Source organism: Hydra viridissima, unplaced genomic scaffold (assembly GCF_058129835.1).
Source record: "Hydra viridissima isolate aposymbiotic clone 2 unplaced genomic scaffold, HvirCarnegie_v1 scaffold_7, whole genome shotgun sequence".
Classification (NCBI taxonomy): Eukaryota; Metazoa; Cnidaria; class Hydrozoa; order Anthoathecata; family Hydridae; genus Hydra; species Hydra viridissima.
Genome location: NW_028324306.1, coordinates 4087168 through 4110812, shown reverse-complemented (window position 1 = coordinate 4110812; position 23645 = coordinate 4087168). Strand labels below are relative to the sequence as shown.

At 28.5% G+C, this 23645-nt stretch overlaps 2 protein-coding genes across 9 annotated transcripts in view; one reads left to right on the top strand and one right to left on the bottom strand.

Annotated features, from left to right (window-relative positions):
• LOC145184803 (uncharacterized) overlaps window positions 1-23645 on the top strand; it is a 115304-nt gene that overhangs the window by 28433 nt on the left and 63226 nt on the right. The gene's annotated exons all lie outside the window — the stretch shown is intronic.
• The window catches only part of LOC145199529 (adhesion G protein-coupled receptor G4-like), a 33220-nt gene that overhangs the window by 1091 nt on the left and 8484 nt on the right, over window positions 1-23645 (bottom strand). Inside the window, exons 2-15 of one of the 8 annotated variants that reach the window (XM_090092829.1) lie at window positions 15755-16126; window positions 14920-15120; window positions 14728-14841; window positions 12321-12677; window positions 10428-10772; window positions 7938-8008; window positions 6953-7020; window positions 5631-5773; window positions 5219-5454; window positions 4555-4728; window positions 3849-4152; window positions 3231-3539; window positions 2930-3137; window positions 154-422 (exon numbers count right to left, since the gene is read on the bottom strand). In XM_090092829.1, coding sequence (XP_089948955.1) covers window positions 154-422; window positions 2930-3137; window positions 3231-3539; window positions 3849-4152; window positions 4555-4728; window positions 5219-5454; window positions 5631-5773; window positions 6953-7020; window positions 7938-8008; window positions 10428-10772; window positions 12321-12677; window positions 14728-14841; window positions 14920-15120; window positions 15755-16126 — 3171 coding nt within the window. Of the gene's footprint in view, window positions 1-153; window positions 423-1903; window positions 1926-2589; window positions 2663-2929; window positions 3138-3230; window positions 3540-3848; window positions 4153-4554; window positions 4729-5218; window positions 5455-5630; window positions 5774-6952; window positions 7021-7390; window positions 7607-7937; window positions 8009-10427; window positions 10773-12320; window positions 12678-14727; window positions 15121-15754; window positions 16127-23645 lie in introns of those variants that run through there. The other 7 variants (XR_016454064.1, XM_090092828.1, XM_090092832.1 and 4 more) reach the window with 7 other exon arrangements.

Genomic DNA, 23645 nt, shown 5'->3' with positions numbered 1-23645 from the left:
AGATAATATGCCATTCGATACATTAGCAGAAAAGTGCACACACGCATTAGAGACTTTTGAGTGTATTTTTGCCTGTGCATTCATTTTCTTTTAAGCTGTAAAAACTCTACTACTCGAATTACTAGCTTAATGAACTGAATAGCAAAAACTAACCCCAAACAAGATATGACGATATGCGCATGAACTTAACGGGATCCACATTGTTAAACACAGTAAAAAAGTTTTTATATAAGTTCACAGCTTCAATAGCAGTCCAAAAAAACGTTGTTAGGATAAAATACTGCAGCAATCCAGCAATAACACGACAGCTGATCAGATGCATCGACCTACGCTCTGCTCCAGTAAGAAATATTGCAACCAGCATCATTAATGAAATGCACAGTCGAAGAAGAATTTTTAGAGAAAGTTTTTGAGACCATTTTCTAAAAGAAAGTTCTAAACATCGCTTAATATACTCAAAAGATATATTTCATCAACTTATCTTTCTCAAAATTTAAATTTTAAACTCATCTTTAATCACCAGCTTTATCTATCGCTAAAAAAAAGAAAAGAAAAAAAAAGTGCACAGCGTAAAAATACTGCACTCATTAAATACATCCAAAATTTAAAGTCGTCAGTAACGTATTTAACACCTTTGAGTCTAACAATTGTTCAAGGCAGCATATCTTAATTGCCCTTTAAATCTTTTCAAAACTAAAACTTTTGATATCGATGTTCAAGCGCTCTCCAGAAGCAAACACTTCATAAGAACATAAATCTGATGGCAAAATTTCATTTACCTTTGATTAACTCATAAAGTGATTGATTGACGCATTTTCACAAATACAGAAAATTAAAAGCCACTTTACTTCATCTTTGAAATCATATGCAAAGAAGCCGTCTTCGAATTTAGATAATCTCTAGAAAGAATCTTCATTTTTATTTGATGTAAATTACACACTTTAGGAAAACCGTGTGCTTGCATAATAACGCGTACTCAGTAAAAGTTTCCGTAACGTTTTAAGACAAAGTAAACGTTTTATTTGCAATATTTTCTGTTATAAAAGTTTTATTTTTTTTAAATTTATGACACTTTTTATGATTTTCAGAACTTATTTCAAAAATGAGATTGAAGCAAGAAGACCTACGAAAGAGAATTTACGAATTCTCTAGCGAATCGATCTTGTGGCAAAATATTCACACTAGATCATTTTGAAGCCGAAAAAATTCAAAGACAGACTATCTATAGCATAATCAAATGTGCTGAAAACGATGAAAGAGTCAAAGGAAGTAGCCGTAAAGCAATAAAAACGAACGGAAAGAATATCAAGCGGCTTAAGGACATGTTCGACTACCATGACGGAGTTTCACAACGGCAGGAAATTTAACGGCTCGGAAATTCAAATGCAGTCCAGCAAAGATCAATTATACGCTGAAAACTAAAACAAGCATCGTTTGCCACAAGAACAAAAAAACACCAGAGCGACTTATAAACTTGACTTATAAAGACAATTAATATTGAAATGAAGGACCTAATACTCTATATAAATACATAGTTTTAATTTTTATCTTATATACAAAAGGAACTACGCCTTTTTATTTTGTGAAAATTCTTAATTAACACCCGTAACGTTTGTGACATTTCACTATCAGATCTTTTTGTTGAAAGCCCTTTTTATTCGTCAATCAAAAACTGCATATAATGTAAACAGTACTAAAACCACCGGTTTATTTACATGTGTTTAGACATCTGTTGCAATTTAATAGATTCAACATTTTCAAAATGGTATTACAAGCCAATATACTGGTGTTTCAAATTCCAGAACCAATTTTCAGCTATTTAAAAATTTAACCCTTAAATGTCTAATTCCATAGGTTTGTGGATAGGAAATAACTCATTTTCTTGCTTTTTTTAGGATAATGAATCGGCCCATATGTTCTAAATCCTTAAGAGAAATTTTATATAATTAAAAAATTAAAAGATCTCATAATCATAATTTATTTCATTAAACTATAAAACAAAATATAATTAAAATAAAATAAATAAAATTAAATATAATAATAAATAAAATAAAATTTAACTAAAATTAATATATGATAATAAAAAGTAGTTAATTTAAATTAAGGAATAAATTTGGCAATAATTTATAAATGATTTCGTAATAAATTTATAACAGCTTTCTTAATTTATAACAGTCGTAGTAAAATTAAAATTAAACTATTAAAAAGTTTACAATAAATTTGTTCATAAATTTTCAATATATTTATAGTAATTTGATAAAATTAAAACAAACTTATAGCAAATCTGTAAAATATGTAATGTAAATATGTCAGAAACTCAATGCAAATATGTATAAATTATAAAAAATTTACAAAAAATTTGAAGCATGTTCGTAATAAACTAGTAAGAAAATTTATAAATTTTTTTAATAAACTAACTTCTCCAGAAAAAAGGACTTAAATTAAGGATATAAAGATAGAATTTTCAGATTTCCTTTTAAAGATGAGGACATTCAAAGCTGCGAAACGTTTTACATTTACGATTTTTACATTGAGAACTATTAGCTCTACTATCAATAATAGTATTTAAGAAGCTTTATTTCCTTATTCTTTTTGTTTCTAACTTTGTTGTAACTTCAGCATCATTTCTAACATGAGTTACAAACATCTTTTAAAACTCTGCCTAGAGTTGAAAAACATTTTGAAGACTTTAGTGACAAATTTTGCACGTAGGTGAATACAAATGTATATTTGTTGAGTTTCAATTGCTGAATGAAACCTTACACAACAAATCAGCAAACTGCTTCATTTTTTAAAAAAAGTCAAAAAACAACAGCAAAAAATTTGAGAAATTTTTTCCTACTTCTTATCTAAATTGTCCTTTAAAGACTTAAAATGAAATAGCTTCTTCAACTGATGAAAACTAAAGCTATTAAAAACAAATACTGACCTAAACAACACCAAAGCCAATATTGATAAAAACAATGATCCTAAAGAAATCGTGCTTCCAACCCAACTCACAATCTGCAGCGCTAAAGGATTATAACCACGCTGTGATGTATCAAGGACAAGTGCAAAATTTGTGAGATGGTCACATTCACACCTTACTTCAAAACTATTTTCAAAGGTTTTGCGACAACCAGCATTAGACCAGCTATCTGAATTATTCAACCAAGAAAGTTACTATATAAATAAATAATGCTAAGTTGTCAATAACTTGAAAAGCAAATCAAGAACATTTTCTATCTTACCTAAAGTCGTGTTCCAAAAATAGCAATCCAAATATCCTTTCAAGTTCTTACGATCAATGTTTTTGAAGCTCAATTGGATAGGTTTCTTGAGGCTTTTAACTGAATGATTGAAAACACTTGCAGAAATAATTGAGCTCACTATAACTCCAGTACCATTCTGTCTGTTTTCTCCCTGATCAAAATGCAAAGACACAGATTTGTTACTTGATAAGAAAAAGGAAGGGCTCTCAAATACAAATGAGAAAAGAATATTATCTTGAAGGCTTAGTGCACTTTTGGGAATGAGCACAGAGGCATTCCAGTCAACTCCTAACAAAGTAAAGAAAACAAACTTGGATTCTAAATCTGAGGAACAACAAGAACCTTTCTAAGTTATATGAACATCAGGATTACAAAATATTGCAAGTTTTAAAAAAATTATAATAGATAAACAAGCCATTTAAAGTATAGTCCAATTATCTATAGTTAAATGCACATAAAATTAAAAAACATACAGCTATAATAGCTACTTATTTTTCAAAAAATAAAATCAGTCAGTAAAGAAGATAACAGTTACAATAAAAATTTGAACAGAAAAAATATAAAACAAGGATAATAGAAATTATTTAAGAAATTTACTTTTTTGCTTGCATGTTACAGCTGCATCCATTATGATTACATTAGCATCTTTCTCAGTCTGGCTGTAAGTTTCAATTAAAGTATCTGTCGATTTTGCAGGAGAAAGAGTAAGGGCAAAATGTTTATATGAATATGATTTATACAGTAAATTCAATTCTTTAAGTTCTTTAACAGATTGATTAGCTAATAACTGTAGAACTGCAAAGATTTTTCTAGAACAGTTATTAGAATTTTGAGCTTGGATAATCAAAGAATTATCTATTGATAAAATCATGTTGACCATATCAAAAATGTCAGCTGTAACCTATTAAATATAACACAAAGATAAAGCACAGAGGCTCTTATCAAAACAAATATTTGCAAATATTTCTCCTAAAGAATAACAGAAAATTTATGGGTTTTCTAGAAATTACAAGCATCAAAACCTAAAACATAAGAAATCAGGAAATATCGTGAATTAAAGAAAAACAAACATCCCACTTTTTTACAGTTTCGATAAAAGTTTACTTTTCTTTTATCTTAATAAAATTTTTAAGATAAAAGAAAAGTAAGACGTTTTTGTACTGATAACCTTCAATAACTAATATTATCACTTATCCCTTATTCTATAAAAAAAAAAAAAAAAAAAAAAAAAACTAACATAAAATATTAAAACTTTTGTAAACAAATATTCAAAAAGTCATTAGTAAAATATGCAAAAACTTACATTTAATTTGGCAGACGACTTTATAAAAACATCCTCAAGAACATTTGATACTAAAACAATATCTTCATGTGTTGTGAATAAAGATTGAGAATTCTTAACCTCATTGAGTTTTTGGATTTTAACTTCAGGTGATAAGCAGCTCTCATTTGTTTCTGCACCAATACATATGGGAACCTTATTTTAAATGAAAATGCAAATGTTACCTATAGATGTAATAATAAAAAAATATAGAAAAATACAAAGTAATATGGCTCCACATTTAACAACATTAGAATTTCTCTAAAACTAAAACAACATTTAAAGTTAAAAGATTTTGTCAACATTTTTGCATAAGGAAATACTTTTAAAAGTTGAGATCATTACTCTACCTCCAAAGTAAAATAAACAATGCAATCATGTATGGAAAGTGAAAGATTGATAGTTTCTGACATATTAACATAAAAGTGATATTATGGGATGAACTAAATCAATGGATTATTTAAAAAAATACATCTACAGGAAAAGATTACTCTTAACTCTTCAGAAGTATATTTTAAAAATGTATGAATATTGGTGACAAAGCTACATTAAAAAAAAAAAAAATAGGTAACTCTTATTCATGTTTCAGCTCCTAGAGCAGACACATGTCTGCTCTAGGAGCTGAAACATGAATGAAATGTCGTACTTCACTTAAAGTGATCAGCTTTTTAGTGGCATTAGATCTTTGAAGACAGTCACTAAAATCAGCATCTTCCCAATATGCCCCTTTTAAAGAACTCCAACTGCAAACCCGTGTAACATATTTGTTTTGATCACCATTATATCTGCATAAAACTAAAGTTTTTCTGTTGACTATTGTTGTGTTAAATGTGTACTTTCCTTTGTAATCCTCTTCTCCAGTTACATCAGTCATACAGCAATCTAAATATTTAAAACACAACCAAAGTTATTTTTTTACTGATCATTTATAACAAAAAAAAGCAGTTCTTTTTGTTTGGCATGTAATTGTACAGCTTTGAAAGATTTAGAGAAGATACAGGCTTTAGATAAGCACTTCTTTTGTGTAGAACATTTTATTTAACAAACTAAATGTATACCGTTACTCAATACCATCACATTTGTAATGTTAATATTTTTATGAAGAGCTGCAGGATAAATGTTTTCCATGTATTTGCAGAACTCTATCAGATTGTCATCACTCATCTTACTGAATCTAATAGTTGCATATGTAATGCCAGCACTAAAGAGCATCAAGCAAAATTATCAAGAAAGAAAGAATGAAGTTAAAAACCTTTGTGCTTTTAAATTTTCAGAAAAATTAAAAACAGACAAGGTAGAATATTTAACAAGTTTAATATTCTATTTATTTTTACATATTATAAGATAATTTCAAGATAAGATAATTTAATGAAAATAAAAATAAGCTGGCACAAAAATGCTCTGTCTTCTTCATATCACTTTATATGAAAACATATAAAATAGCTGTAAGTAAATTTTTGATCTTTTTTACATATTCCATAAAATTGCAAAAAACATATTTTCTTACTGAGAGAGAATATTTATGCAATTAAAAAAAGAATAGCATTTTATTTTAAACATCTACACAAAGAGAGAAGTGAGAAATATTATTTCAAAATAAGATTTTGTGGAAGGTATTTTAATTCTTTTACAGAAAACTAAAAATTTAACAAAAGTAGGTATTAGATTATAAAGAACTCTTTACAAATAAAATTTCTAGAGATGCTTCATGTGTTGAATGATGAATTTTGTAATAAGGATTTACATGTTATTTTAAATAACTATCAAAAAAATAGAAGCAAAAGAGGTGCAAATGGTGTAATTCCAAAAAATTACTGATGCTCATTTTATATTTTCATTTTATCAGATCAAAATGCAGATTGTTGTAAAGATACTTTTTTCCCTAAATATAATTTGGTTTTATCTATTTTGACCTTGCCTATTAACATCTGTCATAAATAAATGTTAAGCTTAAGTTTTAAACACTTGTTTGTGAATGAATTTTTTGAATAGTCAAAAATCTTAACAATTTTAAAGTTTATCTCTGCAACTCTAAACCAGCTATAACTTAAAAGCATATTAAGAAATGAAAATATAAAAAAAAATATGCTTCATTTTAAGAAAAAAAGTCTTACTTTAAGAAAAAAAATCCAAATGAAGCAATGAAAGCAAATATGACACTCAAAAAATAATCAAAAAATAAATACCCGTACTCATAGTATATTAGCATTTTTTTCAGATCAAAAATACAGAATAATTTGAAGATACTTTATTCTTTTTGGATTTTGCTCTAGTTTAAATGCATTCTTTCATTTAAACAAACACCCATACCAAATCTACTAGTTGCATATGCAATCTCTATACAATCATCAATCAAAAAAACCCTATTGAATAGCCTTACCTTATATTTGATAAATTAATCTTTGGATTATCTAGCAACATTTTTGAATCATTTAAGTAATCAGAAACCTAAAACATACAAAATTCACACTCAATAGGTTTAGCTTAATGTACTACATAATTGCAGAAAATATACTTGTGTAATATATAAAAAGAAGCTAAAAAATGTGTAATGTATAAAAAGAAGCTAAAAGGTGGATACATTGTATTAGTATTATATATATAGGGTTTCTATTGTTACTATTGTTATATATATATATTATATATATACATAGGGTTTTTACTGTTACATTAACTTTATGTTGTTGTCATATTGTAACAAATTATAGCAAAAAAAATAACAAACACGTAATATGCAAGTTTTGCATATTTATAACATATTTTAGAATAAAAAGAAATTTGCACAAAAAAAATTTAAATGCATATATAGGAAAAATACTTGTTTAACAGCCATTTAAACATCCAAAACTAATGGTTTAACTCATTTTGAACCTTTGCCAACTCATGTTGAAACCAGATAAACTATTTTGCAAAGGCAATTGCTTTCCACTCTTAATAAAAATGGCAGTGTCTGACATCACCACAAATACATATTTTGTGAGACATTACCCAGCATCTGGATTATGTGCTAAAAGCCATGAGCTTTTCAGAAAACATCTTAAGAGCTAAGTCTCAAAAAAACAATTACACACAATAAATAATATCAAAATACACAAACCAAGAATATTAAGTGTCAGCAAAGAGATAATACAGATTAGCAGCCAAAAAACTTCTGATGGTGAAAAACATTGTAGTTAAATTTTATACATCTTTTATATTTACAAGCTACTTTATATATCTATTTTACAAAATATTTAATGAAATTAATACAACATATTACATTTTATAAGATTCTGTTTTCTTGTCATAATTTGGTTGATTTGTTTGTAAGATCAGTGTTTTTAAGTAAAAAAGTTAAAACTACAATTATATGAAAGTAATCATACCATAATGCTTAGTGATTCCAGAATAAAAAAGGGTTGCTTCATGGTGAGCTGTAGCTTTAACTCTGAGTAGGCTGGAAAAAGTGAAAAAATAAAGAATTTCAATTAAAACTAAGACTTTTTAAATTAACTGCATGACATAAAACTGGTTATAGTTCAATTAAAAAAAATACTCATAGAATACAAGAAAATTTGTAAAATATGAATCTGTTGACTGATTTGTAAGTTTTAAATGCCAATTTTTTTAAAACTTTATCAAAATTTTCAATAAGTTTTGATAAAGCTAAACTATTGTGAGTAAAAGTAAACTACATGATTATCATTATGAGAATATCAATGTTGTTGTTGTGGCTTATATTGTAAAAATTAATTACCATAAGTAAAATAAAAAAGGTATTAACTTAAGTAAAAAATTCAATTCCCTTATAAAGCCATTCCTTGTTTCACTTGCATCTTGTTATTCTATGTCAAATTATCAAACTCATTTAAGTTTTAACCCTCGAAATAATATCATTTTAAACCAATTACAATATCTCATTTTTCTTAATCTTTTATCAAAGTAAAGTACTTCAAAAGTTATGGCCTTTTGAACTTTGCATTAGTTTACTATTTTTATTGACTATACACTTGGTATTCTTTGGTAAGATGGAAATATCCCACCAAAGCTAATAGAGCCCCATAATTTCTAAAACAAATATGTATAAGAATTGAAAACTTATACACTTTTTAAAGGCTAAAGTAAACTAAGGGTTTTATTATTTGCTTTTTATAAAAATTATATTAACATTTACATTTTTAAAAATTTACAATCTTATTTAAAGTAAGATATAGACATGAAATCTTATTATGGGAACTTCTTTATGTTATGACAATATTGGTTACAAAAAGAAAAACAGAAATCTTAAGTTTCTATGAACCATGCTCTAAACTGTTCTAAAGAAATCGGTGAAAGTCAAATAGATGAACTAGCTGAAGAACTTCAACTTACAGATGTAACAAAGAACTGTGAAATATCTTCAGAAGGGGTGAGGTATGAAATAATAGGTATTAAACACATGTTTAACCACAATGAAACTCCACAGTTCTTGAAATATTGAGTAGAAACAATTGCAAGTAGGTTGGTGCTTGCTGGAAAGAGTGACAGCTGTAATCAATTGATCTGCGAGAATAAAGATTGTATTAATTGCCATAAGATCAGGAAAAGGAACAACCAACAAAAGGCACCAAACTCAATCATGGAAAAGATCCCATGTATGCTTCTATCAACTACAGAAACATGGAGTAAAACATCACAGTTCTCTACTCCATTTATATAAATTCTTTGATATTAAGTTAATGAGCAGAATATTGAGAGGCCTGCCTCTTTAAGGTTTTATGTGAAAAATAAAACTTTCTCTTTGTCAGACTGCCAGATGCAACAGGTGCATCACAATTGTTGGATCAATTTTATTTTTAAATTATAGTTTACACTATCATTATCAAATTAAATCATTCTTATTTTAGAATTTGTTGACTAATTAATACTTCGTGGTTTATGGAAATATCAAGAGAGATTTACTCCTCATGTAAAACAAAAGTAGGTTTTAGTGAGGACAGCAAAGTTGTTTGTATTGCAGTGTCTGGTCTAAATGTCAACTCAATGCAAAACAATAAATTTGAACAGATATATGAATAGCAACTATTTAATCTTCTGAGATCCCAAAAAGATAATCTTCACAAAAAGTTCCAATAGTTTCATCTTTTCAAAGTGATTATTACAGGAAAAAAAACCTGAGAATGCAAATCAAGTTTTCCACAATTTTACTGACTTCCTATTACCATGGAAGATGTTTATGGTTTGCTACCATAAACAACAATAACTCAAAAAGACCCCTCTAAAAAAACCTTAAGTAGCCCAAAAACATGGATCAATAGAATGTAAAAAAAAGGAAAAAGAATAGAGAAAAATGGACAAGCAGTGCTGCAACAACTAGTACCAAAAAATCCTACAATAGACAATATTAAATTAAAAATAATTCAAACCACTGAAGCTGCATTTAAAAAAATATTATGAACATTAATATAAGATGAGAGAAGTGATTTATTACCAACAATTGGTTAACAGATTGTTTTGAAGTTACCATCCCTCAAGAATTAGGAGGTAAAGATGACAACTTTCATTATGCAGCAGTTTTCTGGTGTGAAACTTCACCTAAATGGGTTGCTTCACCCAAATCCCATTACAACTTTGAATATGACAATCATTTATGTTTTTAGTGATATTTGCTAATGGAGTTTACTTGCAGCTAATTGAATCGATGTATACAAAAACGTTCTAAGTCATAAAAACTATTTAATGACTTAGAACGTTTTTGTATACATCGATTCAATTAGTCTATGCATTTTTTCTTTAATCAACTCATAAGAAGTTGTTTTAGACAAGAGCTTTCACAAGCCTGAATTTGCTCATTAAAAGAAAATGTACAGAACCTAAATAACTTAGCTTCTATTTACCTTTTACATTTATAGATATACTGTCAAGAGCATCTCCATATTGATTTTCATTCTCCAATTGCGTAATAACAGTCATAGAGTCTGCTACTGTTAAATTTGAAATGAAAAGACTAAAACCCAAATCCTTTGAGATAAATGTCAACCTTTCTCCAAACAGCATTTTTCCATATGATGTAGCAGAAAATAAGCCATTGGCAAACCGAGCAAACACCTTATCTGACACATTAAAAACATTGTGCAAGAAAGTAATAGTTTTAGCAGAATTATCTGAGACATCAACAATTATCTCAACTGACTCTCCAACAAACAAGTTGTAATTGCTTAAAGATACTTTAATCCAAGGTGCTAAAGAAAAACAGTTTATAAAAAACACTTTGAAATCTAGAAAAAAAAACTTACGTTGAATAAGCTTTGTTAAAAAATGTTCCTGGCTACTTACCCCTGCAGCCAACTAGCCACGCTCTCCCTTACTTCTAGAAATTCCCAAATTTTTCATGTTTTGAGTATCTTGAATTTAGATTTAAACACTTACTAAGTTGTACTGTACCAATTACTAAGTTGTATTTAGCTAAAAATTAATTTGTTATTTAACTTAATTATTTCAGAATTAAGTTTGTTGGAAACAGAAACTTTTAGCTTTGGTATTAGTTTAGGCTTAAACCAGAATGAAGTTTCTATTTCATCAACCTATTAATTATTTGGTTTCAGCTAAAATTTTGGTTCAAACCATTACCATAATGAATAAATACTTTTATTACAAGATTTTTTTAAGTTAGATGACTTTTAGTTTAGTGTGGGATAATGATGATTTCCTAATTATATTGGTGTTTTAATTTTTTGGGGCATAATTAGTTTTTAATCAAAACAGTTGTAGTAATTTTAATTAAAACCACATTTGATAACTGGTTCAACTTTTATTCTCAAATCTATGTTTAAGCAAACTTCAACTATCAAATCATCTTCACATGTTCCACTTTTTATTCAAATATGTTACCTACTGATCATTTAATGATCATATGTGCCATAAGTCACTACAAAAATAAATCTATTTCATTTTTCCAAAAATTTAATCAAACAGATTTGAATGATAAGTAAAAGTCTTTATATACAGCAGATTGCTATCTTGTTCAAATATTGCTGATGCACATTTCAATGCTTCCAAATATGGAACCATGTGGTTCTGTAACATAGACAGATAACTGTCACCATCAATAGTCCTGGTTTTAATTGAAAATGGTGGAACTATAATTTTCCCAAATAACCCTTCCAAAAGCACAACTTTGGTGAGTTAGGTCTTTTTTTGGCAAAATAGAGAAGACTTGCATCACTCCAAATGAAAGTGGTGGTAAACAGTTCCATCATGGTGTAAGCAGTCCCATCTAAATGGAAACACACCTCATTTTTCCACAGAACACTGTCTAGATTATTCAACCAGTTTTCCAAAAACCAACTTTTTTCCTTCCATTTTGTGTAATTGTCTGGATTCAATTGATGGCACATTGATATGCAAAATTTAGCAGTTTACATAAAAACCATAATCAATAATAATGAAGATAAAATATGATTGGTTTTTCAGAAATATATATTTTTGCATATTACATAGGTATAGTATTTGTAGTGAGTTATGGGACACACTGCATATATGAAATAGTCATTTCATGTTGTTTTGGTACTGATTTGGCTTTCAAGTTTTGGCCTGTTTTGGTTTCACTTAAATTTCAATTTGGATTTCAGTTTTGTTGAATCGAAATTTCAGTACTTTCAGTTTTGGCTGAAATTTCAGTTTCACTAGTATGTAATTAAACCCTACCTAACATGCTCATGAGAAATAATCCAATAACAAAAAAGATTTATGACCAACTTAAAAAAGGCAACCAAAAACACTCTGCTTACCTTGAACATTTATAGGCGTAGTGGTGCAAAATTGTCCATCTAGAAAGTGGCTACATCTGAGACATATGTATAAAGTCATAGAATCTGACAACTTCAACTTTGAAATAGACATTACAAACAAACTGTTATTATCAGACCTGAAGGACACTCTCTTTCCAAAAGGAGATCTATCATATGAAATATCCGAAAATGTTGAGTTAAGCATAGCAAAATATTCATAACCTGAAAAGCTAGTATGTAATGAATCACTAAATAACAGCCGTTTAATTGAATCACATTGACTGATATATACTGTTATACTAACTGAATCTCCAATGTATATTTTGTCTTTGTTTATTGTTGCCTTCATTGAAAAAACTAAAAAAAAAAGTTATTGGTTAAACTTAAAACATTCATAAAGAAATTTTATAAATAAAAATCTTCTTCAACATTTAACCCTGTTACTAAAAAAAATTACCTAAAATGAACAAGTATGATATTATTACATCATTCATAAGTATATAATAAGACAACCCCAACTAATGTTATTCCTCAAAATGCAGCAGTAAAAATGGTGTTATCTTACAGAGATAACCTCAAGGTTAATAGCTGATATCATGGCCAAAAGTACTAATTCAGATTTGATTGTTTAGCAAACCTCCATTCAAGGAAAACCCTCCATTTACTTTAAACATTTTTAAGAAATATCATAACACTTCAAATTTATATTTTTTTGCAAGCTGGAAAATTGCTCATTCAGTTTTATATTGATAATAGAAAAAACATAAGTTCAGCAAGTTAGCATCAGTTTATTAAAAGAAAACTGAACATCCTAGCTTCTTCAAAAAGATGATTCATTTAATTGGCGAAGTGAACAAAGTGGAAGAATTGAAAAGCACTGAGCAAAGACCATTCAGCCTTTGTAAAAACACATTAAAATTTTGTTCCTAGGGTTGTTTAGAAAAGTACCGGCAAAATATTTAAGGCCATTATAAAAATAAAATTATTGAATAATTTAGTATGGCAATATCTAATTTCATATATCCTTTGATAATAACTTTTCTGACTAACATGTACCATAACAGTTTAACAGGGTTAAGATCAAACTTTTATGGAGGCCAAGTCATGTTCTTCAAAAGATTTCCGCCAACTTCTTTTTCTAATTAATCTCTTCATAGTATGGAATTGCATTTTGGAGTACTTGTGCTGCTGGAAAATGAATCCAGCAGCATTGATTTTGCAAATCAAGTGGAAATATCAATATAGAACTGCATTTTTTTTTTTTTTTTTTTTCATTACACCATGTCTGGAGTTGAAGACATTATTCAAATCTTCTGCTCCAGAGTTGGAGAAACAATCCCAAGGCATTTTGTAGCTCAACCATGTTTCACTGGAGGAACCACTTAGTCGCTTTGGTGAATGCTTCTTTTAACACAAAATATTATGTGACTTTGCAAATTTTTGATGCTATTAGTTGTCTATTTTGTTTTCCTGGTTATAGCAACAAACTGCTCTTATTTATTTGTTGTAGATTTGTCCTTCCTGACTGAGGAAAAGCTTGATGATTTCCACTTTTTCTGTATTCCTGTATTCTATTTTTTCTATTTTGCATGATCAACACAATTCTTTCAGTTACTTTACTTTCATTTTATTCTATTTTCAGTAATAACCTGGTTCAGTTGTTTTTTTGTTTTTTTTTAATTATTTCATTAAACAATTTCAAAATAGCAGAAATAGCAGAAAAAGCAAAAAAGATTTTTCGACAATATTTTCACAACCATGCCCCATTTTATGATACATTTACTTTTAAGCCATCTCTTTTAAGCAATCTCTACTTATTTTCACATGCGCATTCTTAAGTGTCAATAACTAAATTATAGATGTGATACTTAAGAACAAAAAAAAATTTAGATATATGCTTGAAAGTAGTTTAATTCAGCAATAAGCAGCAATAAAGTGGAGTTAACATCCAGTGGTCAGATTAAAGTTTTCTCCTGAACCAGATATAATAGCATATTAGCAACTATTACTCATAAACAATATTATTGTTATGCCAAATTAGACTTGCTTTCATGAAAATACTATCAATACTTGTAAATGACCACATAATTATGCTTATTTCTCAAGCAGTTTCAAAATTTTGGCTGGAAGTGTATATCAAGGAAATACTATAATTTGATTTCTGAGAGATTTGTACCTGAGGATAGCATTAATGATGAAAGTTTTAAAAACTTTAAACTACTATAGTTTTATCATGCTTCTGTAATATCTGAAATTGAGTAAGCACATCCAAACCTCTTACAGAAGATCTCATGGCCAAACCAAAAAACATGAATAATTGAATTAAAAATATTGAAAGCAAACTTGCAAATTTATTTCCTTTTGCTGTTTAATTTCAATTACAAAAAAAAATGCTGATACTACTTACCCTTCTTTTCGCTTTCCATAATGACAGGTATACTTGCCACTGCATCAAAATGATGCTCATTGCAATCATAACAAGAGTATCGCAACTGCATGTTAATAACCATGGAGTCAGATGCTGTTAAATTCAAAATAGTAATAATGAATCTTTGCTTTGTAGACATAACTAACAGTCTGTTTTTGAACATTCTTTTACCTAATTTAGTAATATAAAAGAGCAACTCATTTTCATCAACTGTCTCTGCAAGGTCTGGAAAGCCAATAAAGCCATTTTTATAAATACTAACAGAACACATTTTGCAATTTTCTGACTCATGTAAAGTTATTTCTCCAATCACTTCAACTGAACTTCCAGTAATGTAATAGTTTTGATTTGAAGAAGCTCGGAGTGAATGCACTATGATTAATATATAGAAAAATAATATTGTAGCGTAAGATAATGACCAAATTCAACTAATAGTCTACTTATTTCACTTTTTATGATTAAATATTAAACCATTAATTGGTATTAAGCACAAACCTTCTTACATAAATATGCCATAACAAATTATTTGTTTCTAAACTTATTTGTAATACAAAAACCTCATATGATTTGAGATTTACAACTTGGGAATAGATAAAACACAATCAAAGATTTCACATCAGTAGCATTTAATTGTCTAACCTTAAATTTACACTAAATTTTGTTGTTATTAAAGAAAAAGCCAGTGGCTGCATTTTAAAGTCCATAAAAAAAAACTTTTTAATATAAAATTTAAAATACTGGCCTTCACAGAAATATTGAACCATATTTATCAAATTATGTTAAATTTTATGAAGAAAAAAAAAGGTTCTGTTCATAAAAAAACAAAATTATGTTAACTTTTTTTAAAATGCAGCAATTTGTTTTATAATTCTGTTGAAAAATAAATAAAAAGTAATCATTTGTTGTACATAAATAGCTAAAAACAAGTTTTAGCTATTTTATGTACAACATAAATGACTATTGAATGTTTAAAAAGACTATAAAAAAGGATTACAAATATATTTACTTTTGATAAGGATAGATATACAGGTAACTGCATCATAATATGTAGAATTAGATTGATAACGCAAACGCATGGTAACTTTCATTGAATCATATACTGTTAAGTTGAAAATATGTATACTGAAACTTTTTCTATTCCATTTGTCTGTAAATTCTTTTGCAAGTAACCTGTTATTGAAATTTATTGCAGCCTCTGATATAACTGAAAAGCTTCCATCAATAAACTGAGCAATAACATTTTGAACAGAATTTTGTGTGAAAATAACATCTTCAATTAAATCATTGGAGTGTTTACCAAGAGTCACATGTCCAGTTATCGATACTGAATTCCCTTCATATAAATCCTTATTGCTTACTGAAGCCTTAATTGATGAAACTAAAGAGAAAACAAATTTTTACTTAAGTCAGCTTAGAAACGGTTTTGGTTAAAAAGGAAATCCTTTAAAACAACTATATAAGAAATGTTTAAAACATATATTGAAATCTTTAAAATCTTAACATGGTTAGCCTTTAATTGTACCACTGGACTATAAAAAGATTTGTGAAGTTTAAGCTAAATTGGACAATGCTAAACTGTGCCTTATTGAGTTTAAAGTCTTAAAAAGTTAGGGAATTTTAGAAAAAACATGATTTCTGTTTGTAAACTTAAAATGGTTCAGATTAGAAACATGATTTGGGTCTTAATTTGTTCACTATGTTGTTCTCTTCAAAATTTGTTACCTCCATCATTTAGCTGCAACATTGTTTCTGAGATAGTTACGTTTTTACATATGTACATTAGAAAAAGGTTGAATTCTCCTATCATGCAAAAATAAACAACTTAAATACTATTGAAGAGGCACCTTTAAATTAAAATTAATTGTATTCTTTGTAAATTATTGTTGACAAGGTAATTAAATTAGGTAAGCTTAAGCAACTTGACTGCTATTATTAAATTTATTTCATCAACTAATTTTAATGAGTAGTTATCTAATTACTTAAATATTTGCTTGAACTGTTTATAATTATTGACTTGCTATATCCTTATTTATAAGGTCTTCAACCAATAAAGAATAACAATAGTAATAATTAAGTAACATTTTTAAATTCTCTTTGTATCGTGTTTTTAGTTGGTGAAAAAATTATAAAACAATATACAATATTATTTTTTGTAAATGAACAGATTTTTTAATCATATTATACTACATATAGTTTTTTATGCATAAAAACATTTTAACAAAGCTAATTTACACTTGAAATTATTGTTGAGAAAGCAGAGGCTTGGATACAGAGGCTTTTGAGCAACCAAGAAATTTCGCCCAACATTCAAAAACAACTTGTAAAAGATATTGCTGCTGCTTTTTGTCTTTTGTTATACAGGAATTATAATTGGTTATTAATTTAAGACGTCTCTCAGCTCTATGATTTACAACTCTTTTTTACTTTTTAATTTGTCTTTGTTACTTCATAACTCTGGATTAGTATGGAAAAATTCTGTACTAGTTTTGAATCTCTTAAAAAATTAACTGATTGAGATGAAATAAAATGACCGATAACATTTTATAATATTTAGGTACTTCATTTAATTCGACTTAATGTTGCAGTAATCATCAAGTTCTTCATCTTTGCCTGTTTTGGAGCAATTGCAGGTTTCGGGGCATTCAACCAAACTTTCACACAAATAATTCTAATTAATAAACAAATATGGTGAAACTCTTTTTCTCTAAATGTGTTCATTTAAATTCTCATTTAAAAAGGTATATTTTCAATGAATATATCCGCCTTCACAATCCACCTTGTGTGATGAAAAGCACCAGGAGTTGCAAACATGATGTTTTCTAAAGGGAAGCATCCCAAAATTACTAAACAAAGATTTATCAATTCTTTGATGTCATCCAAAGGATGCTGAATTGTTAGTTGCTCCAGATGAGAACTAAAAATTGGATCTGGGTTAATTAACTTGCTTGCTGCAGCCTTATTTTTAATTTCTGGCTTAAATTTTTTTTTATCAATGTTGGGCCCATACATTTTGAAATTTTTTGAAAATATTCGGTTGAGGGCCTGTAGTCTTTCCAATTGCACCATCAAAATCTAATCTCTACACTCTCTCCAAATTGTAGTGACGACATGGAAGGTCCAATAACTTTTTCTCCACCAACTGTTTCAACAATACAAAAACCCCCTTAATGCAGCCAGTATTTATAGCAGTTGAATGTCGCTTTAACCTTGCCCAATGCACACCACTGTTCAAGTACAAAATACACAGACTTTGATACAGTACTCCCTGAACTATTTTTTAACTAACTCGAATTAACTGCTCTTCTCCACAGCTAATTACAACTGCAACTCTCTCAATATTTTCTTTATTTAATTGGTAATTTCTTAACTTAGTGTACCAAAGCTCATTTTAAATCTGAATTTATAAATCTTTATTGAATGAGTTTTATTCTTTCTTTTCTAAATAATTTCCGGCGTAACCGATGATACTCCTACTCACATTAAGTTGCTAAGGGTCATTTCTAGAGATTCTATTGCAGCAGATATTATTCAAACTGCGTCTCTGTCTGAGAAAGCAAACCTTTTCAGTAATTAGGATAAATTTTCATTAATGATTTCTCCAGTTTCTTAAAAAAAATTTTTCTTATTTTTATCAGGCTCAGCATTCAGTGTGACCAGGTCTACCTCCTCCGTGCATATATACACACATATATCTCGCTTGGTTCGCCTTGGCTGATATATACTGATATATACTTTTTATTTAAAAAAAAAAAGACGTTAAGAAAAGTAGTCTAGAAGAGTAATTTATTTATAAAGAGTAAAACGATGGCTCCGCGCAAAATCGGACTATCTGCAATCTCCGCCAAAAACAAAATTGGCATATCTGCAATCTCCGCGTAAAACAAAATTGGACTATCTGCATTTTCCGCCAGCTTTATTTTTGAAATATCTGCATTCTCCGGGCGTTCAAAGTTTTTATTGCATGAAATTATGCGCCTTGTCAAAATGTGATTTCACTACAAATGGCAGATCTGATGATAAAAGTTGTTAATAAGAAGACAGTAATTGCATTATTTTCCATCTATTCCTGAGATATATATCTGTTTAAGTTTTAACACAAAGTTTCACTTGCCACATTTGATTTTGTTTAAAAGTAATTATTTTAAATAGTTATATGACATATGGTATGTTAATGCAAATGAAAAATTTACAATATTTTTAGAACATCATTTTAGCAGCTAAAATAAGAACAGTCTGCATCTACTTTAATCTCAAGTCTGAACTTAGTAAGCGTATACACATCATGAATTGGTCAAAGTGTGGCTGATCGCAAAACCAATTTTATGTATTCAAATTTATTTTGAAATTAAAATGCTGCTGGATTAAGAAAACGTTTTACAGTTTTACGAGGCTTTTTCGAAACATTGTTTGGTGTTTTTCAAGTTTGTCTATTTTCAACAGAAAAAAAAAAGTAGTGTTACTGTGTTATCTATATTATATAGGTATACTATATAGCATATAGCAGTCAGTCATGTTTTGGTTAAATGTGAAAATAACAAGTTGGTTTGTTTAGCTTCAAAAATCAATTAATTCAAGCGTTTTATTGCTATTGTCAAATAAAATATGTTAGATCTTAAAAATATGTTAGGACTACAAAATTATAGATGTTTTTAGATAAGTTGTGTTTGTATGTTAAATTATAATTTCTAAAGTTAAAAGTTACCTAAATGTGACTATAATTTAAATTCAAGTAATTAATATTGTCTATTACAAATGTGATGATTTATTATATTGGGTATACTGTAAAAGTAATAAAAACCTGATATTCAGATCAATGTGCAAGTTAAGGATATGTTTATTTAAGACAGCAGTTTTTTGTTATTTTGTAATTATTCTTTTATAGAAAAAATACAGCTATTTTCGATTGTATCATAGTTATTACTATCATAGTAAAAAAATTACAACCCTTTTTTATATATCATTACATCCCAAAGTCTTGGATATGTAAAAATTATCAAATATAATTGGACCAAAATTGTTTGATCATCACTTCAGTTGAGGTGACATCTGATTAAACCAATGTTTAATGGTTTAGAGCTCAAATCCAACTGAACCTTAGGCTCAGTTTGATTTTGATCCTAATTATTGATAAACCAAGTTTAAGAAAAGTTGGAAACCATAATGTTTAATACTTATGCATGAGTTTTTAACTAGTTTGTGTTCAGTTAAGTAGCATCTCCAAAAAAGAATGGTTTTATGTAGACAACAAAGAAAACTCCACATAGTTTGATTGCTTAATGAACAAAAATAGGTTAATAACAATAATTTTGTTAGTTACGATCTAGGTTACTATATATATATATATATATATATATATATATATATATATATATATATATATATATATATATATATATATATATATATATATATATATACAGGGTGTCTGCCAATATTTTAAGTTGGATTTCCCTAGTTTTTCCCTGATATTTACCTATTTATCGTTTAGAAAAATGCTCTTCAACTGCAAAAATATAAACAATAATACAACCCACATTAAATATATAAAGAGAAGTTCATAAAACTATCTGCCAAATAAACTTTTAGATTACGTGAACTATATACAACTTATTTAAGTTATATAAGTTTGATAAAGACTCATCTTTCCTGATTTTTCTAAAATTTAACCTAATTTCTCTGATATTCCCCTAATTTTTTTGAAGATATCCGAATTCCCTGGCATTTCCCTGATTTGGCAGACATCCTGTATATATTTATATGCAGATCTTGCGTATAAAGACCACTTAGCAGCATTGCAACATAACATAACAAGAATTTAATTTGATCTAAAGTTATTAGTCACAACAACAAGGCTAAGGGTAATTCCACATCAAATCACCCAGTCCATTGAACCATGTGTCTTCCTTTTGTGTTATATTTTGACACATTATTCCTTATTATAAAAAAATATTACATGCAAAATTTCAGCTAAAAATGTTGAGCGGTTGACAAGATACTGCAATTTTAATATTGACCTGGTTTCCCAAAATGACCCGGTTTTCATAACATTCTGAAAAAACATTTTTCTTAAAAAAATAAGAAATAAAAATGGCAAAAATATGAAAATAAACATATATAATGTTTTTTTGATGCTGGATTCAATAAAAGTACTTAAAATGCTCAAATATAAAAGGAACATGCTTAAAAGTTAATAAAACAACTAGTTTCTATAAACCCAATATCTCAAAACACCCCTGTCAAATTTTTTTTCTTTTTGCTGTTAATATTTTCAACTGCTTATAATCTTACTAGGCACAAAAAATCTAACTAGAAAAACAACTGAAACATATGGAACTTTAATTTCAATGATCTATTACTTTTTCAAGAAATTCCCAAAAAATATTTGTAAATAAAATAAAATTTTTTTAATGGCTAAAAAAGCGTCGTAATCATTTGACGCTTTTTTAGCCATTAAAAAATAACCAAGAATGGTACTTACATGAAAATTTCCAGAAATGTTAAATACTATTATATAATTTAGTATGCAAAAGTTAAATCATTCAACTTATTTGAAAAATCAACTTAACGTAGCGTGACGGTCGTAACGCTTACTTTTTGACAAATCTAAACAAATAAACTTTGTCAATCTTTATGCAGCCATCTACACAGTGAAAAAAAAATCCTTTGCTGTGTTCTTTAACTACAGATTGAACTTACTATATGGTGAGTTTCATAGCTTTTGCTTGAAGTTTTCCGAAAATTTTGTTAAGTTTTATGTCGTGACGGTCGTAACTGTGACGGTCGTAACGAAAAAGCCAAAAATGAAAAACAACAAATAACGCAATGAATGACATAATAAAAGATGAATGATTATAAAAACCAATTAAATTATGTTAAAAAATATGAATTTTATAACATTATCAAGGTTATCCATGATGTTTCTTCAATACTGGGATCGTTTTATTTGGAGTAGGCAACAAATGCTTAATGCTATTTATGCTTCCTGTTTTTTTTTGTTTTATTAACTCTATTTAATACAACTCAATACCTAGGAGTATGTACTTTCATACGCTTGGCAAATGTTTTGCGGAGCCAGGAATCCAATATAGGAAAAAAATATCTTAGATAAGTAAATTTTTTTTACTTATATATAAATTTTAAAATTGTTCCACAACCCCATTACAAAATATTGGAGAATTTTGAAACTAAAAACTTTCCATTTTTTACTTGCCAGAAATGCATTTTGGTAATATTTTTAACGGCTTTCGCTTCTTCTATTTTATCAGCTATCAAGGCCCACCTTAGATTAATATCATATGTGTTGATAAGTCTAACATATGTTTTGCACCCATTTGATGCTAAGAGAAAGTCTTTAGTGTTTAAGACGACCACTTCACGAGATTTTACGCTGTTCCAAACAAATCGCTTTAATGACCCTCCAACTCCATCAACTGCTCCTTTACCGTGAGAGGTAGCAAATAAGTTCCATTCTATACTTTAAAAATGATATTTCACAGAGCAATGTTGTATGAATTTGGCCATGTATCTATTTTTGAATTGAGTGCATGGACCATCACTCCATAAAACAACTTTTTTTATATAATCAATGCAATAGAGGTCAAATATTTCACTTAAATATGTACTAGTGGCGCGTTTTGATTTATCATTATCGTCGGATATTATTACAACTGATTTTGGCTCTAATTGGTAACGATAGATTACAACTGTAAACAAGGTAATAGTTGACTGTGACCAATAAGCAGCTTGAACAGCATCTTGATAACCACATGTATAGTTTTGTGAATAATTAAAGTGCATCAAAATTTGGTCCGGTTCGAGATTTTCTTTTTGACTACGGTATTGCTCAGACTGGTGCTTTTTAGTGAGATGATGCTCAGTAAACTCTAGTAAATAGTCGCGGAAATGCTTAAAAATACCTTTTATGTTTTTTTTTATGTTGACTGAGTACACAGCGATGATCTTCTTTAATCCACCAATTATAGGTGATTAAGGTATCCATGTCTCCGTTTTCGGGCAAAGAAACTTTCAATAATTTACTATCACAACACGATGAATATTTCATTATCCAACATTGGTACGTTGGGGGCTTGCACAATACATAATTTTCTAACCATTTATTGCAATACAATGGAAAAGGTATTTTACTTGCCAAAGCAGCACACAAATAAGTAAAATTACTGTGATAAACACAACCACATGTTTCAAGTGGTGTATTTTTGCACGTAAGAATGTATGGAGGCCTTAATTCACAAAACTTACTCAACTTAATTGTTTTGCCAGCACTCTCCACACAATACAGTTGATGCAGCTCCTTTAAGTTCATAACTAAATAGCGCTTTTGAACTTTTTCTCCGTCGATTTTCATACAACCTTTTCTTCCAGGAGACATAACTGATATATCTTCTCTTTCATAAAATACTTTTACTTTTTCAATTTCTTCTGATGTGAAGTGAACTCGATGTATTTCTTTAGCAGTGCACAGGCCATATTCAGCGCCCAACTGCTCTACAATAGTTCGTCTCTTATTTGGAGACTTTGGAAGAGCCTGTTTTGTCCTAAAAATGTTATTTGATATAAAAGAACCCAAATTATAAGTAAGCAATTGTATTAAAAAAGTTATGTTAGTATAATAAATACTTGTTTAATGCCTTTCTCATTGACGATTTGCAGTTATAAGAGTTGTCTTGCGTGGAATTTAGACTGACTTTAGTATTGAATTCAAGTTTTTTTTTCATTCTTAGCCTTTGGTTGCGAACCCTCGCTTGATTTTTTTGTTTGTTTTCTTTTCTTGATGTCAATAACTGCCGCCTTAGATAACTTCTCTTTCTTTCTTTTTCTAACAAAGCTTTTCTATTTCTTGCTCTATAAGCTTTCGATCTTTCAGCATCTGACTTTGG